The 17,801-nt window shown below is 43.3% G+C and overlaps 1 protein-coding gene across 1 annotated transcript in view; it reads right to left on the bottom strand.

Moving 5' to 3' along the window:
- Positions 1 to 14,311: 14,311 nt before the first annotated feature.
- 42sp43 (P43 5S RNA-binding protein) overlaps positions 14,312 to 17,801 on the bottom strand; it is a 3,934-nt gene continuing 444 nt past the window's right edge. Inside the window, exons 3-9 of the mRNA XM_077558231.1 lie at positions 16,859 to 16,955; positions 16,684 to 16,772; positions 15,584 to 15,657; positions 15,438 to 15,518; positions 15,131 to 15,360; positions 14,838 to 14,891; positions 14,312 to 14,753 (exon numbers count right to left, since the gene is read on the bottom strand). Of these exons, the coding sequence (XP_077414357.1) occupies positions 14,496 to 14,753; positions 14,838 to 14,891; positions 15,131 to 15,360; positions 15,438 to 15,518; positions 15,584 to 15,657; positions 16,684 to 16,772; positions 16,859 to 16,955 (883 nt within the window). The 3' untranslated portion in view covers positions 14,312 to 14,495. The remainder of the gene's footprint in view (positions 14,754 to 14,837; positions 14,892 to 15,130; positions 15,361 to 15,437; positions 15,519 to 15,583; positions 15,658 to 16,683; positions 16,773 to 16,858; positions 16,956 to 17,801) is intronic.

Here is a 17,801-nt window from a genome sequence, read left to right as displayed (position 1 = left end):
GGCTAGCGTTACCTTCCGAAAAGACGTCCCTAAGAAGAAGCAAAAATCCGAGAGTTCATCCAAGTTCCATTTCCTGCTCACGCTCTCTCGACATCCAACTAGTGGAACATTGCTGGATGGGTGTCGCAGTAATAAAGGCATCATAAAGGTTAGCGCCATACTATTGTTTTTAATCTTGCCATAAAGTTGTTTTCATCTTGAAAGTTAACACTGCATGTAGGACCGACTTGATGTTAAAAGTTCCAAATGGTTTGGTGTTGCAGTGCTTTTACTTCTCACATAATTGCGCTCTTGTACATTTTCTGTCAATCATCGCTGGCAGCACTTTAGCACTCCAGTACGTCGTACCCTCGCAGCTTCCTGCTTGCTGCAGTCGAAACGTGTCCAAGGCCTTTCATTTGCATGCGGCACATTAAGTGCAATCATTGCTGTGCCACAAGTTCAAATAAAATATGCATGCTGACATCGAGACGCTCTTTCTAAAATTGAGCTACTATATTTCGTGCATGGTTGTCTTTTCTTTTAATTAAATAAATAAATAAAAATGATGTCCATCACTTTGATTATGTTGTACGATTATGACTTTTGTTGCCACTGAGTGTTATTCTACTTTCCATCCATACATCCATTTTCTATACTGCATATGGCCAGGTCAGGAGTTTGGGCGAGAATTGAGTTACACCCTCAACTGGTTGCCAGCCAATCGCAAAATTCTAGTTTCCATTTGCAGAAAACGGAAGTGACGCAAACTAATTTGATAAGACCTGAAGCAGTGACATCAATTCATACCATGTAAAAACAAGCTGACAATGTTGTCCTTATTTCCTAAAAAACAACAACACACACACATTTAATTCAACACACACACACACACACACACACAAATGCTGCCGGCAATGTTCTTTTTGATCAGCCAGAAACAATTGCCAACGTGACAAAATGCAGCTGGCGAGGAAATTTAGATGCAAAAATAGAGCTTAGAAAAAGAATTGTGGTTCAGGTAATCACAGTTTACTCACACGCACGTGCGCGGGGGCGCATACACACACACACACACACAAACACAAACACACAATTGTCTTTGTAACATTGTGGGGACATGTCATTGACTTGATGCATTTCCTACCCCTATTCCTTACCCTAACCTCAACCGTAACCCAATTCAAACCTAAACTCCAAAACCAAATCTTGACCCTCAAAAAGAGGTCTAAACTTGTGTGGCCCAGCAAAATGTACCCACAATTCCAAGTTGGTCCCCACAATGGTAGTTAAACCTGGAAAAAGACGCATGTATGGGCCTCACAATGTAGCAAAGACAAAAACACACACACAATATACAATCTGTTGTCTTCTAGTAGTAAACAATAGCCTTCCTTTGTGTCCCCCCGCATGCAAACCTACAACTTTATTCTTGTCATATATTTTATTTCCCAAAAAAAACAACTTTATTTTTGACTAATTTTCTTAAAATAAAAACGAAAATGAATGGCTTTTTATTCCTATTACTTTATGTTGAGCATATCACTTTTTTTTTTTCATCTTCCTCTTTATCTCCAAATGTTGATATTTCATGGCTCAAAAAAATAATACAGTGCTACTTCTTTTTTTCGTATATCACCACTTTTGTGGCAGCTGTGGCTCAGGAGGTAGAGCCGGTCGTCAGGCAACTGGAAGGTTGGCTGTTCGTACCCGCTCTCCCCAAGTCATTTGTTGTTGTGTCTGAAAGGTGCAAATGTTTGGAGGCGGTCGGAGGGGCCGTAGGCGCACACTGGCAGCCATGCTTCTGTTTGTCATGGCTGAGCTCTCAATGCGGTGTGTTTTTTTTTCTTTCAGTCGCTGATTAAGTAGAGGGGCGTGTCCTCCTGCGCCGCACCTGTTCCACATCAACGCTTTATAAGGACTGGAACTGCCGACACTCTCTGTCTGAGTATTGAACTTGCTACGTCCAAGTTCTTTATCCTGACTTCGTGCTTCCAAGTTCATGTTGCATTCCTTGTTTCCAGCCACTGCGTGAGTCCTTTTTTGATCCGTAGTTTTATGTTTTGTCTCCTCTGCTTTTTGCCTGACTGCTCTGTAGTTTTATGTTTGCCTCAGCTTTACACTTGAGTGTTTGTTCTCCACGTGTTGTTTTTCACATCGTCTTTAGTTTGTCTGCTTAGTACAGCTCGTTTTGTATTTTTGTTTTGCTTATTTGCGTTGTGTGTTTTTATAGCCTTCGGATGTATTTTTTTGTTATTTCCTTGCCGCGTCGGCAAGCAGCTTTAGAATTTTTTAACCTAATTCCGGTTACTTAATTCTGTCTGTTAGCGAGAGCCACTACATCGTGATAACTTACATTGATGTTTCTGCATTTGGTAATTTATTATTATATTATATTATTAGTATGGGATTTTTTTTAATGGGCTTTAGGTGAACTGATGAATACACACACGCTCGCACGCACGCACGCACACACACACACACACACACGCACATACACATACTCACCCACATACAAAAAATTTTTTTATATATATATATATATATATATATATATATGTATATGTATGTGTATATATATATGTATATATATTTTAAAAAAATTATTACATTTTTTTTAATTTATTTGTTTGTTTAAAAAAAAAAAAAAAAAAAAAAGGCAAGCAGCTTTAGTTAACAGTTTTTCTCCTGGCTTCGTCCAGCGCTTTTTGTTGTAATTTTCTGCTGTGTACAAATACATTTTGTGGGATCTACTATCTACTATCTACTACTTTAGTCGGGGCAGCTGTGGCTACTAAAGTAGTTTACCGCCACCAGATTGTGAATGTGTGAGTGCATGAATAATGTATTCACTGTACAGTGTCTTTGAGTGTCTAGACCAGAGGTAGGCAACAAGGGCCAAAGTCCTGCAGGTTTTGCATGTTGCCCTTCTCCAACACAGCTGATATATGATCAACTCATCATCTTGTGTTGAAGTGAGAAACCTGCAGGACTCCGGCGCTCGAGGCCCGAGCTTGCCCACCTCTGGTCTAGACTCTAGAAAAGCACTATATGAATCGGATGCATGATTGCATTTTCTCTTAACAAATAGTTCTGTTGTTATATTTCATTTGTTTAAATACAACTCCCCAAAAAGGTTCTTTATCTTAAAAATAGATCATTAATCACCCAATTCAGATTCCATATACCCAATTAGCATTAGCTTGCTAGCCCCTGTTTATAGAGTGGGGGGAAAAAAGTACATTTCCCTGTGGCACTAATTACAGGTAGAATAACACCTAATGAGTCTGAGTCAGTGGTTGCCCTACATTTGTTCACCATGTTCTCCATCTGATTAATCTCAACTCCGACCCTGTCTGTCACACACACACACGCACACACACACGCACACACACAGCTTTTGTCATCATTCACACTGGTCCACATTGGAAGAGAAGACTTCATAAGTGGCTGTTTTAGACGACAAGCACGACTTCATCTTGGCCTAAACGAGAGAAAGACTTTTCTGGTCTTGAGTGAGTAATTCACTTGACTTTGTGGCTCTGCAGCATGAGTACACACACACACACACACACACACACACACACACACACACACACACAGAATGCCCTCACTTCTTTATCTTTCTGATGGTCAGTAATGAGAAACAATTAAATTAGCGTGTGCGCTAGTGACTCTTGTTTGTCTGCTTGGCAGTCGGTGTGACGTCATGTTGTGTTTATGGGACGGTCGGGACCCATTTTTTGTCATTGATGTAAATGAATTCCTTCAAATTATGACTTGTTTTGTTGGCAAGATGACGTACAAATTTAAGGGCTAATCTGGGTCATGGTGGTGATGGAAATACCGATGACTAGTCTTTATCATTGTATTCCGACAGGAATGGCGAATATCGAAAATCGACATCCCATTTACATGCCACAAACTGGTGGTAAAGAGACACTTTTTTTCCTAAACGTTTTTTTCTAAAGGATACTCCTCAACTCCAACTAATTTGGCACCCAGATGTCCCATCAATTCACATTTCCTTTTTCATTTTATACGGACTTAGCAGTATCACTAGCATTAGCCGTGTTGACATGGAGCCTTGTATTCTGATTGGAATTGGGCTAGAAGCCCAAACCAAATGAAAATTCTCTGTATAAACACCTCAATCACAAGAAACGGGCCTAATCAGAAGGGAGTTTCATTTGGATTCACAGGGCGGAATATTCCTTTTGCCAATCCGATCATAAGTACATTTTCATCATGTGATCACGGTGATTCGGAAGGTTGAAAACACCACAACTGGATATTGGATGCTGTACATCCTTATTTACTTGGACATTGAATTGCTCATAGTCAACCAAAACAATTACTAGTTTAGCATGGTTGGCAGCCATGTTTTTTGTTTGTTTACATTCAGATGATTTGTCTTGCCAGTGTCAAATACAACATGCACTTGTTGATTGGATTGGCTTCTACTTATGGAAGTAAAACAACAGCCATCGTCGTTAAATCATCTCCATCATTAAAACAAAAATCCAGATGAGTTTCTACCTGCTCCTTCCAGATGAGTTTGGATGAAAATGACATTGTGGAGGAGCATCTCAGGGAGATGTTTGCATATTCCGTGCTAGCAAGATTCCTCCAGGCTCCTTTCACATTTTATTAAACGCATTTTATTTAAACGCCTCTCAAAAGTCTTAATTGAGACGCAAAAAGAACCATGTGAGATAACATGCTTTTAATCAGGTTTTCGCTGCTTGGCACTGTTGATAAATGATTATAATTGGTAAAATGGCGCTGGCGTGAGGTTGGCGATTTTTTATTTTTATTTATTTTTTATTTTTTTTTAGATGACGCGCCATCATGCTTTGATAGATGAGGCTGTGTAATTGTGGCCACATGGACGTATCTGTGGACCTATATTTAGGCAACTACAAGCATTTTCCCAGGGTCCCAAGAGACCAAGGAGCCCCTTAAACCTCTCATAAAAACTATTTAATGAAATTTGTATTAAAATATGCATGCTTAGCAACGCAATTAGTTTCATTCTTAATTCACATTTAAACATTTATTAAGAGGCTAAAAGCTGAAGTCAAGTCAATTTTTTTCTTTACAATAATATGTTTTATGCACCCCCGCTAATCCAAACAGTATTAGGATTAATGTTGTGTTTGTGTAATAATAATTAAGCAAAAAAATCCACCTGTTTTCATTCACCTTTGGGGCTGGCCATTTTGAAACTTGCTGTTGACTACATATGGCATCACAGTGCCTGCAGACATCACATTAGGAAACCCAGAAAACAGGTGAGCCGTGACATTTGTAAGATGAGCCCAAAGGCACTGTGATGTCATTTTCAATTGACAGCAAGTGACAGACAGTACAAGGCAAAATGACCCCCCCCCCACCCCACCTGAGAAAAACGGGTGGATTTTGCTGCTTAATTCACAGTCCACAAATGCAACATTAATCAGAATAATGTATTTAGATTTAGGCATAGAAATATTATTGTAGAGAAAAAATTGACTTGACTTAGCCATATTGTATTTAAACATGTGAAACAGTAAACAATAAGGTTAAATACGCCCCTGCGTGGATGCCTAAAGCACAATCCAACAGTCACCGAGATATGCACTCAAATAGGCCTACACCTGATTTATGGATTCCTATGTGGAGGCAGACAAAGGAAGCACCAGTGTGACAGTTTCGACCCAAGCATGGAGAAGCTGTGAATTTTTTATGTTTGATGTACGGCTGGTGTGACAGTATTTAATGATGGCCGTATGACAAACAGCCCGGCTTCCGATGGAAGGCCAACAAAGATGATGGCTTGACAGAACAAAGGAGGGGGGCGGGGGTAGCAAAACAGCGCAAAGACCCCAGAAGTTTTGCTACAAAGCCCACGAAAAGAATTTGCAAATGGGCGCCATACTCACTATTGTTTCCTTGGCAACTTACAGAAAGTCTGAATGAAAATGATTTTGCCAACTATTGGCCTGGCATGCCTGTTACATTACTTTTCAGAAGTCTATAGGAAAAACACAACACAACATTGCTCTTACTAGGCTGTTAATGTCATGGCTGCATGTTGCTAGGCAGAATTATCATTCATTGTCATGTTTTGCCCCAAAAGTCTGCAAAAAGGGTTGGTATAGGGTCGCTGATGACTGATGCCTGGTTTCTTTGGCAACTTGGGACAGAGGGCTGGCAGGAACAAAAATCTCAATAAAGCACTATAAGTATTGAGAAACAAACTACCTGTATATATCTTCTAAAATGCAGATAAAGGGAGTTTTCTTAGAAAGTGACTGTCAACTACTAGCATACATCGCCAAATACCAGTACAGGTCTGCGGGCCATTTAGGTACACAGACAAACAAAATTTATTGATCAGAGTCTAGAAGAAGTTTTAACACTCTTGTGCCACTGTCACACTACTAATTCAACTTTTTGCAAAGAGTTGCAAGCGAACATTTGGGTTACGAGCGCTAAATGGAGGCAGCGAAATTCACAAGAATCAGATAGTTAACAATTCTCAAAAAACAAAAAAAATAGGCCAATGCATGATTTAAGCTATTTATTGCCATTCTCAGTTGAGGTAGGGACAAAAGAGTTATAGACTATATTTAATCAAACCACAACTTACAAAAGCCCACAAAAGCTTAATGCTAACACAATGAAGCACCATGGACATGCTAGCAATAATGATTTCAACACAAATTAGTGTACCTGTACGTTGCATACTTTTAACACCAGCGTTGGAAGCCGATAATATTTTCATGAATAGGACTTTTGTGCTTGTTATTGTCTGCGGGCCTCTTTGACAAACTTCTGCCTGAAACAAAATCCACTCTAGTTGATTGCGACTGTTACATCCACCGTCATCTCCATCAACTCACCACTGTCCCTCACGAAGGGCGCTTAAAAGCATCGATCTAGTAAAAGAGTCAACGACCCTCTGTTGAAAAGCTTGACTTTTGTTGCCATGGCGACTGATTATAGCCTAAACGCCGCTTGTCGCATGTAGCGGAAGAAAGAAAGAAAAAACGTGACATGGTTAGATGTTAATGTAGACTGAGCACGCCGGCGGCGGAATTGTTTTGGATCACTACTCCAGACTCCCACCACAGGCATGATGTGGTCCAGGGTCCAGAGGTCATGATCAAACCAGCCAAACGTTGCTTTCATCAACGCGCTGGTAGGAAAGCGAATGAAGTAGGTTAAGCATAAAAGCGTCACTGCTGAAATTAGACTGTCCTCAAGAATAGATGACCCATAAGCGCCCACTCTTCCTTCCCCTCGTTCCACTCAATGCACCGCATTGAATCAACTTTCATTTTGTGTGATAATGCACTTATAGTATCCATGAATCTCAACTCAACAATGGCTTTACACTGCAGTAAAAAAAATGTAAGCTTTTTTGGGGGGGGTGGCACAAATGGGATACATAAATAGAAAAACGTTAAAAATTTAACAAATAGACCTCTTTAAATGTGGATTAAAAATCCAACATCCCAAACAAGTGCAATGTCAACATATCTGGTCTATGCCAGCCTATTATCAAAATACACGAATCAGTGACTACGTTTACATGCAGTCAATATTCGGGTTAAGGTCCGAATTCCGGTTTCTGAAACAATCAAGGTAACACGTTAACATGCGTGGCGGAAAGAGTTACTCCCGTTTACATGCTCATTCGTGCTCGATTTAACCGCTTTTCCTCACAGGGTCGCGGGGGACGCTGGAGCCTATCCCAGCTGGCTTCGGGCAGTAGGCGGGGTACACCCTGAACTGTCGCAATCGCAGAGCACACAGAGACGAACAACCATCCACACTCACAATCACACTTATGGACAAATTGGAGTGTTCAATTAACCATAATTAACCAATTAACATGCATGTCTTTGGATTGTGGGAGGAAACCGGAAAAAAGGTTGTATTGAAAAATAAAATACAGACATACCCCCCCCCCCCCCCCCGAAAGAGGCTAATTATTTGTCCTCTTTTGCGTGTTCCAAAACATTTGAAGACAGATTTATTGTAAGAAAAAACACCTTGCAAGGATGATTTATTAAACAGAGAATTCTCCGGTCACCGGCAACAACACTGAACATCACGTATGAGTTGGAATTTTCAGAGTGCCCATGTGCCCCCTCCCTCGGGGAAGATGGCTTCTTATAGTAAAGCAGACTGCCTCTCTCCTCCTACTAAGAATGAGTAGAACAGATTGGTTCTCACACAATATGTTACATAATATTATTTTCGTACACAGACTGCACCTGTTTTCATTTTTAGACAAAATATACTCTCAGGGTACTTTTTCCCAAAACAAAATCTAGAGTGGCCGTGAGTGATAATGCGAACAGAGTCAGTGGTGTGTGTGTGGGTGTGTGCGCACCCCCGAAGCAGAGTACGCTCCCACGAAGAGAATGTGTGTGCGTAAACAGGTCAAATTATACTGAGTTTAACACTATTTTACCTACTTAACATCTATAAAACATTTCAGCATGGTTAATATATGAAATAAAGAATTAAAAATGTTAATAATGTATAACACCCCCCCCCCCCCCCCACACACACACACACACACTATTTTCTTTAAGCATATTTTTTGTATTATGTCTTTTTCCAATCTGCAGTTGTTTTTTACACTCTCTTTTTTTCGAGTGTCACAGATTTTCAGTTTCAACTTTCTGGTTTTCAGTTTCAACTCATTGGCAATGTTTTAATGTGGTTGTGAGGTTGGGGTCGGGGCTTTGAGCGCGAGAACCCTTCCAGCTTTTCAGGAAAGGAGAGAGGAGAGCGCGCCCTGTGTTGGCTAAAGGCAATACTCATGAATACAAGTTCACCAGGATCTCCTAAACCGCCTGTAAATCTTTGTCTTCTCCATATAACCTTGTGGCATCAGTGGTAATGTTTCTGTAGTAAACCAATTAGCATGTTAGCTACATTAGGATGACATGATGCATAAAGTAATTTCAAACATGGCGGTTTTAATGCTACAAGTAACATATATAACTACAGTTATGTATGTAACTACAGTTCTATGAGTCCTGAATGACCGCCAGGTGGCGCTGCTGAAACAGCATGTGTCACTCGAAAAAGAATTCATTAAAGGACATTTCCAGGGTTCCGGCTGACATGATCCTTATGTATAAAAGGGGATCGTAGCCGGAACAGAGTCTCTCAGAACCTTCTCTCACAAAACAACACGAGGGCTCTGAGTAACAAGCAATGCTGGCGGTTGTTCGGAACCCATAGAACTGTAGTTACATACGTAACTGTTGTTCTATTTCGTCCCTCCCGCCCGCCAGGTGGCGGTGCTCAAACAGCACGAAACACCAAATACCAGCAATGTCACGAAGACCCGGGAAACTGTACCTCACAGAGGGGCCTCCGCAGGACCACGAACCACATCCAGTGAATGAGGAGAGGTGACATCCAAACTGTAGAATCTGGAGAACGTGCAAGGCGATGACTAGGAAGCAGCTGCACAGGCGTCCTCCAAGGACACTCCTTACAGAACAGCCCATGAGGTAGATACACCCCTGGTGGAGTGACTGCACACCGGAGGGTGACGACCAGAGACCCGATACGACTGCCGAATCACCTCCCCGATCCAATGGGAGAGGCGTTGCTTGGACACAGCAGCTCCCTTATTCAGGCCGTCGTAAGACACAAAAAGCTGGGTGGATGTACGGAAAACTGACATAGCATCCAAATAAGAGCGGAGCGCCCTCACAGGACAACAAAGATCTGGAGCGTCATCCCCATCCGTCAGCACACCGGAGCAAAACGAACGAGACAAATAGGGTGGTTGGCTTGAGAGCCAGACAAATCTTTGGGCACAAAAGCAGCATTTGGCCACAATGTGACTCCTGCCCCGTCCGGGTGCCAACAAAGGCATTCGGGGCTAACAGCCAGGGCGTGGAGCTCCCCCACCCGCTTAGCGGATAGTAACGCAAGTGGAAACGCCGTCTTGCAAGACAGCCAGCGAAGTTCTCCTTCGGTCAACGGCTCGAAAGGGGACCTACACAGTGCGTCGAGCACCAGACGAAGGTCCCAGGTGGGGACTCGAGGCGGATTCCTAGTATAAAGGCGAAGGGCACCCCTGAGGAAAGAGGCCACTAGGCTATGGCAACCTACAGACTTGCCATCCATTGCAACATGGCAGGCCAAAATGGCCACCATGTAGACCTTCATCGTATAAGGGGAACGCCCCTTGTAAACAGATTGGAGGAATTCCAGCACAGTGAGAATAGGGCACGTCACAGGATCCCTCCTGCAACTTGCACACCACTCTGTAAACAGGTTCCACCTGTAATCATACAGTGAGCAAGTGGATGGAGCCCTGGCATTAAGGATCGTATACTGAACAGAAAACAAGCACTCAGTCAGCAACAAAACTCGACCCTCAGCGGTCAGAGACACAGATGGACCCAGAGGGAGATCGGGATGTCAAATCTGACCCCGCTGTTGGGACAGTAGATCCAACCGACTGGGCAGGTTCGGAGGAGCAGAGACTTTGAAGGAGCAGGAACCAAGTATGGGCTGTCCAAAGAGGGGCCACCAGTAACAATGTGTGACCCTCTAGAAGGACTCAGGGCCAGACGAATGAGGGGGAGAGTTGGTAACCTCACCACCTCCAGGTGGAGACGCCAATTCCCCTGAGGCAGACGACGGCGGGAGAGGGAATCCGCCGACTGGTTGACAATGCCCGGGAGAAACATGGCCCGCAGGCTGGCAAGACGGGGAGCAGCCCATCTGAGAAGCCTCCGTGAGGCCCGTAGCAGCTGGGCGGACCTTGTCCCGCCCTGATGATTGATGTGATACACAGTGGAGGTGTTGTCCGATCATACCAGGACATGGCGCCCTGCAACGAATGGCAGAAAATGAATGATGGCCAGATGCACAGACTGCAGCTCCAGCACATTGATGTGCAGCGATCTGTCCCCTGCAGATCACCGGCCTCGAGCCGTCCTGTGTTGCCAAACAGCACCGCAGCCACTCAGGCTGGCATCGGTGGTGACAACTTTGTGACGTGTGGGTACCACCCCCAACGGGACTCCCGCTGATAGAACAGACCGGCAACCCCAAGATGCGAGAGCACCCATGAACCGACTGGACACTCTGAGACGCTTCAGACGGTTCAGCAGCAGGTTGAGCTGGAAGCGGAGCAGCCACCGTTGCAATGGTCGCAGAAACAGCAGGCCCAATGGCACAAGTGCCGTTAAGGACGTTAACTTGCCCAGCAGAGGCAGAATAAGGACATACGGCAGCATCCCATTGGCACGGAAGAGAGAGATGAGACGTAGCACATCATCGACCCTCTGTGGGAACGGTCGAACAGTCATGGAGGTGGTGTCTAACGACATTCCGATGAACAGAGTCTGCTGTGAGAGAACAAGAGAGGACTTCTCCAGGTTGACCTTGAGTCGTGACACATTCTGCAGAAGCGTAGACGTGTCTCGGATTGTCTGATTCTTGAACGAAGCGCATATCAGCCAGTCGTCCAAGTAAGGGAGCACCTTTATGCCCCTCGACTGCAGGAGTGCAAGTGCCGCCTTCACTACACGTGTGAACACGTAGAGAGTGACAGCTCAAATGGGAGTACTCTGAACTGCCAGTGACGACCCCTGTAGGCAAATCGGAGAAACTTCTTGTGATGAGGAGCAATAGGGACGTGGAAGTAAGCGTCCTTCAGATCGATTGACGTGAACCATTCTCCTCGAGCAATCATCCTCAACACGGCGGACGTAAGATACGGAAGAGAAACAACCTGAGGTAACGGTTGAGACCTCTCAGATCTTAAGTAGGGCATAGTCCGCCTGTCTTTTTGGGAATGAGGAAGTAGGGGGGAGTAGAATCCCCCTGACTGAGCCAAGGGATACACTGCTTCGATAGCGGACTTGGCGAGGAGAGTCGCTAGCTCTTGATCCAGAGCTAGTGCCTTGTCCGGGTCGCTGATGACAGTCTCTCTGACCCGGATAGAGAGAGGGAGCCGGCGTCGGAACTGAATCCTGTACCCATGAGACAAGGTTGAAAGCACCCAGGGGTCCGAAGCGAGGGCAGCAACTACTGGTTGAGCTAGTGACAGGAAAAGTAACTGATTGCCGGCCCTCCCGGATTTAGGGGTCCGGTAGGGATGGGCCGTGGTGCGTGAAGCTCGGGGCTGACCATGGGGCCCTCGGCCAGAGGAGCGAACCCCACGGGTGGCCGTGACATGGCCTCGTGTGGGATGACGAGGCCCGTATCCCCCCGTAGGCCGAAAAGACTACCCATTACGTGACAAAGGGGGGCTTTCTCGAGTGCGGCTCCCCCCGAGTTTGACGGAGCATAGGGCCTGGCAAGGCTAGCAAACTTCCGCCTTGCGTCATTAGCACGCACTATGCGTTCCAGCACTCTAGTTGCTGCCGAACCGAAAACTTGACCCGGCACCACAGGGAGGTGACGCAGTTCCTTCCGGGAGAGCTCTTGCAAGGAAGATTGAGCCAACCATACCTGACGACGCGCCTGGATAAGCAAAGACTGCCACTCTCCCTCGAAAGGAGGGATAAATCCCTCAGCGCCTTGTTACAGAACGATGTAGCCTCATCTACTTCGTTGTCTCTCAAAGCTGCGGAGAGAGCAAGTGGGAGATGCGCCTGGGCGTTGGCCAGGCATGCTATCACCGTCGCTGCGTTGTATGACTTAGTGACCAGTTTGTCCATCAAGTGCCACTGAGGGCTAGGGCATCTCTCAGCCTCTCTAAGGGCCTCCTCCGGGGAGACAATGAGTGAAGCCACAGAATAGACGAAGAACGGCGTTAAACGCCGTGAGTGATGGCGCGAGAAGGTCAAAGGGACTCGGCCCAGGCTACGATCCCCTTTTATACATGAGGATCACTTCAGCCGGAACCCTGGAAATGTCCTTTCATGAATTCTTTCTCGAGTGACGCATGCGCGTGGGGGATTTCTGTGCCGTTTCAGCACCGCCACCTGGCGGTCGGTAGGTACGAAAATAGAACCACATATAACCTTGTGGCTTACTGTAGGCGGTTTAGGAGTTCCTGGTGAACTGAGTATTGCCTTTAGCCAACAGGGTGCACTCACCTCTCTCCTCTCCTGAAAAGCTGGAAGGCGTTCTCACGCTCAAAGCCCCAACCACAACCCCATCCCCCACGTTAAAACACTGCCAATAAGCTGAAACTGAAAACCTGTGACGCGGGGGGGTGCTCTGGTGTTTTTTTATTTTTTAAAATTTTACAATACCTTTTACAATGCCAATACTTGTTTCAATATCAATGCAGCTTTTTTCACATTGACAAAAAAATTTTTTTCCAATACCAAATTTTAAAGTCTGTTGTGGCAAAGCACGGACTTATATACATGTATTTATTGTATGTGTGTATATACTGTAGGCACAAACTGTGCGTTTTTGCCTTAGACACAAAATGTGTAAACGCAGTGGCGAAATCAATGAATTCAAGGCAGGCTTGTTAGCAAGTAGGACTGAGCTGCATACAAGTCGTGACTACATAGACCAAGATTCCTTGCGAATCAAATAAGCGAAGAAGAAAAAACGAAGAATAGCCCCGATCGATCAAGATATCCCAAACGCGTTTATATGAGCAAGAATTCTGGTTATGAAAGGAGAAACGCACGGCTCTTCGTTTTTTTTTTTTTTTAAAAACCCGAACACAGTCTGGTTTCTGCGCCCGTTTACATGGCCTTAAAAAATATATATATTGTCAATATTCAGGATTTAAAAGGGTTATTGCCTGCATGTAAACCTAATCAGTGACAACCTCATCTTCCTGAACACAAAAATTAGTACTGGGCCAGCCCACGAATAGTGAGCATCCACATAATTTAAAGAGATTTTTATATATATATATATATATATATATATATATATATATATATATATATATATATATTTTTTTTGTCTTTGATTAAAAATGTCCAAAACAACTACATTTCAAGTATTTCAGAGTGAATAACCTTTTCGCACCACTTCCCATATAGATGAGGCAATAAGACATCCGCTTTAAACCATTTGCAGGTACAGTAGTTTAGTTTGACACGTCCCACTCATTTGCACATATCACAGGCTATGAAGCGCAAACATCAGACAAATTAAACTTAATGTTACTCCAATTTTGGTTCCAAATGCTTTTGAGCACTTCAAGAGTTGCCAACAGCTCAGAAATGACAGCTTAGAATTTACTTTGTCACAATTGTCAGCCACCCCGAGAGTGTGAGAGATGCTTGGTGACTCAGCACTTAGTCATGTGCGCCGCTTTGTTATTCACATCACATTTAACGAGCTTCAATATGTCGGGCTCAAAGCATTGGAGAAGCAATGACAATTTGAAACTCATTTTTATTGGGTCAATACCTTTTTCATACATTACAAATGAGATGTTCCATTCTTAATGACAACTCATATTTAACCACAAATTAAAACACCAATGTATAAGCTACATTAAATTCACAACATAAAAAAGACCCAAATTCCATCAAAGAAAGAAAGAAGTTGGCTTCAACTTAGCCCTTCAGTGGCGCCACCTCACTGTGGATGGGTGGCGGCTTTTTGATGCTGAACAGTTCACGCAGGTTGACCTCCGTGTCGACGTAGCGCGGGATCTTGCGCTCGTTGAACAGGCCCGCCAGGTTCACCTCCACTTTGGCTCGGCGGGAGATGTGCACGCGCAGCGCAAACAGCCGGTTGAGGTTGTCCTCCACCAAGGGTAGGTCACGGCCTTCCAAGCGCTTCTGCCATGACTTTCTGGGACGAGGGCGATTCTGTCCAAGGACATTTTTTTTTTTTTAAGGCAAAAGATTGTGGAACATTTTGGTTGATAACATTTCACGATTAGTTTTTGTTACCTTTTGTCTTACAACACCGGGGTCATGTCGAAGCAGATGTCTGATCATGCTCTCCTGTGAATGCATGCAGATTAGGTATGTTTAGTGTTCAGAGCTTGTATACAGTGGTCACTTTAAAATTGTAATTCAGCCCTTTGTGCACTGGTTTAAAGTCCTGGTAATCATGTTTCCTTTCAATCTTCAAAATAAAAGAAAAAAATAATTCTAGCACTTCTAAAGCAACAAAGCACAACAGGGAAATTGAACTAATGTTGCATGAAAGTGATGGATGGATATGGAGTCATGTTGCATACCCGCATGGCGAATGTGCGAAGGCAGTCTGGGAAGGAGCACTTGTACTTGAGGAGCTCCAGATGCGCCTTGCGGATGTGATGCTGCAGGTTGAAGGTGGTGGAGAAGTAGGCCTGGCAGCTTTCACGGGGGCACGCCAACACTGGCTTGTACGTGGCATGGGCCCGCTTGTGACGCCGCAGTGCGTTGGCCTGCTTGAAAGTCTTTTTGCAGATTTGGCATGCGAATGCCGCTTTAAAAAAAAAAAGAAAAAGAAACTTAGTATTTTTTCTCCTTGTAAGTGTATTTATTTTTTTACTTTATACGTACATGGGTGTTTAACCATGTGCTTCTGAAGCGTGCTCCAAGTGGAGGCAACCACCTGACATTTCACATCCAGACAGCGGTAACCTATAAAGAGAAGTCACATCACACTTGTGTTTTGCACAAATGAGGCTGCACTTAAGGTAAACAACCTGCATGCTTCTTCTCGTGGGCTTTTCGGGCAGCCCGGGAGTCAAACGTGGCGCCGCATTCCTTCTTGGAACACCTACGGAAGACAAACAGTAAGTTAGTGGACTTCATTGTTGAGGCCTTCAGCAGTTTCAGTCACATTTGGTGGTAGTGTTATCTTGCCCAATGACACTTCAGATGGCTACAAAGAGAACCTGCAACCTTCATTAACATATTTAACAAAAATAGTTAAAGTGAAGAGTAAAATGCCATTTCATTGATGTTTAAGTACTGTTCCTTATTTATGTACTTTTCAAACCAGTACTTTTGTGTAAGAATTAGGGGCCTGTGACTGAAAGACCACAAGAATGATTTCTGAACAGCATAGGAATTCAATGCAGCAATTTGTCATTAATTTGCTCCTTTAGCATTCCTCTAGACTACTTGAAAAAGGTGTCCCACTTTTTTTCCCCACCAGGTTTGCTGTGAGAATTTTCTACTTTGAGGCAAAAGGTGGGGTGAGACTCCAGTGTCAGTAATCAGAGGTGTAGCTTACTATTAAGCAAGGCAGGGAATTGCTTGGGGCCCCTTAGCCAGCAGGGGCCCCGAGATTTGACAAATTACATATCCTTCACATTACCAGTGCAGCAATGACAACCAAGCGTCTTACATTCCCTTAACTCAGGTGAGGGGTTTTTTTTCCTTAAAAAACAAAAATAGTAAGCTTCATTTTATTATTTTTTTTGTAAATCATGAATAGTAGTAAAGCTTATTTAAAAAAACAAAAACGACCATGTATAATAAGGTTTCATACATATATACACATACGAACATGTATAATAAGGCTTTTTTTTTTTAACAACCATGCAATTTGTAATTTTATTTTCCTGTTTTCTGGATCACTAAAACAAGTCGCTTGAATAAAGCACAATTAAATGTGCAATTTTTAAATTACGTACTATGTATACTATGAATGGCCGCCGGGGCCCCCAATCTTCTTGTTTGGGGCCCCTGGGGAATTTTGCTACGCCATTTGTCACGCTACTCAAATAATGTGTTAAAACGTTAACTAATTGAGAGACTGGCTTAACGAGCTCCCCCACCATTTTAACTCAAAACATACTTGAACTTTGCGGCCAGGCCGTGTTCTTGCAGGTGCTCCTTGAAACGACATCTCTTTTTGAAAGTCAGGGAGCAGCCAGCCTGAATACACTGGAAGCAAACAAAGTTGACTTGCAGATAGTGGCTTGGAAATGTGTATACATTTTGGCCGTTTGGCTCCATCTAGAGGAGATTACCTTGAAGTACTTTTCTTTCTCACCATGGACATAGCACATATGCCTCTTCAGATCGTCTGCCTGGAAGAAACTCTGGGTGCAGGTGTCAAACTCACAACTATATGGTGATGAGGTAGAAGCTCCATTAGCATATGTATTATAATAGTCAAGTAATTTGTACAATCATTCACAAAAGAATGTTGAAGTCACCCACATTTGAAAAAAAGTAACATTACCTTAACTAAGCAGAGCTCATATTTAAAAATATAGTATCTTTATATTGGTGTTTTCTAGCAACGTCATTGTAAAACTTTAAACTGCCCGACCTGACACTTTTTCCATTAAAAATAGATTTTCTAATTAGGTACTCTTGTAAAAGTAATCAAAAATGTGCTCAAATAAATTATATTTGTCCCTTGAAAAGACCCAATGCATACATATAAGGCAAATGAGTCTTATACTACAAATCCCAGAATGCACCTGGTGTGCCATGACGTAGCCTCCCTCCTCGCTGAGGTTAGATGACTTTACCAAAGGCCAACTAGACCGCCCAGAGATATAATATCTGATTTTGAAAATGAATTTTTTTTTTTGCTTACATCTGGGGTAAATCTTATATTGCTTTTGGGTAAAATCCATATACACATGGCTAAATGTAGTAATTATCTTCCATGTCTCCTATTTTTCTTTTGCTCGAGCTCAAATCATATATTAATGTACTGTCCATTGTTAAAAATAAGAAGTCTGAGCAGAACAATGTTGCATTTAAGTGAAGCTCTTCATGTAACCCCAGACAGACTTGAACGTTTATTTGTACGTTGAGTTGACTGCATGTTTTTTGTTTGTAATTGTTGTAGACATTGTAATTAAAAAAAATTGATTGCTTGTACAAAAGTGTGTATAATTTTTTTTGTTTTAAAGCTAAAGCTAGTCAACTATACCACAGCTTAAATAAATAAGTACA

This window comes from Vanacampus margaritifer, chromosome 2, assembly GCF_051991255.1.
Source record: "Vanacampus margaritifer isolate UIUO_Vmar chromosome 2, RoL_Vmar_1.0, whole genome shotgun sequence".
Classification (NCBI taxonomy): domain Eukaryota; kingdom Metazoa; phylum Chordata; class Actinopteri; order Syngnathiformes; family Syngnathidae; genus Vanacampus; species Vanacampus margaritifer.
The sequence above is the reverse complement of the archived record's forward strand: the minus strand, read 5'-3'. Positions and strand labels throughout refer to the sequence as shown.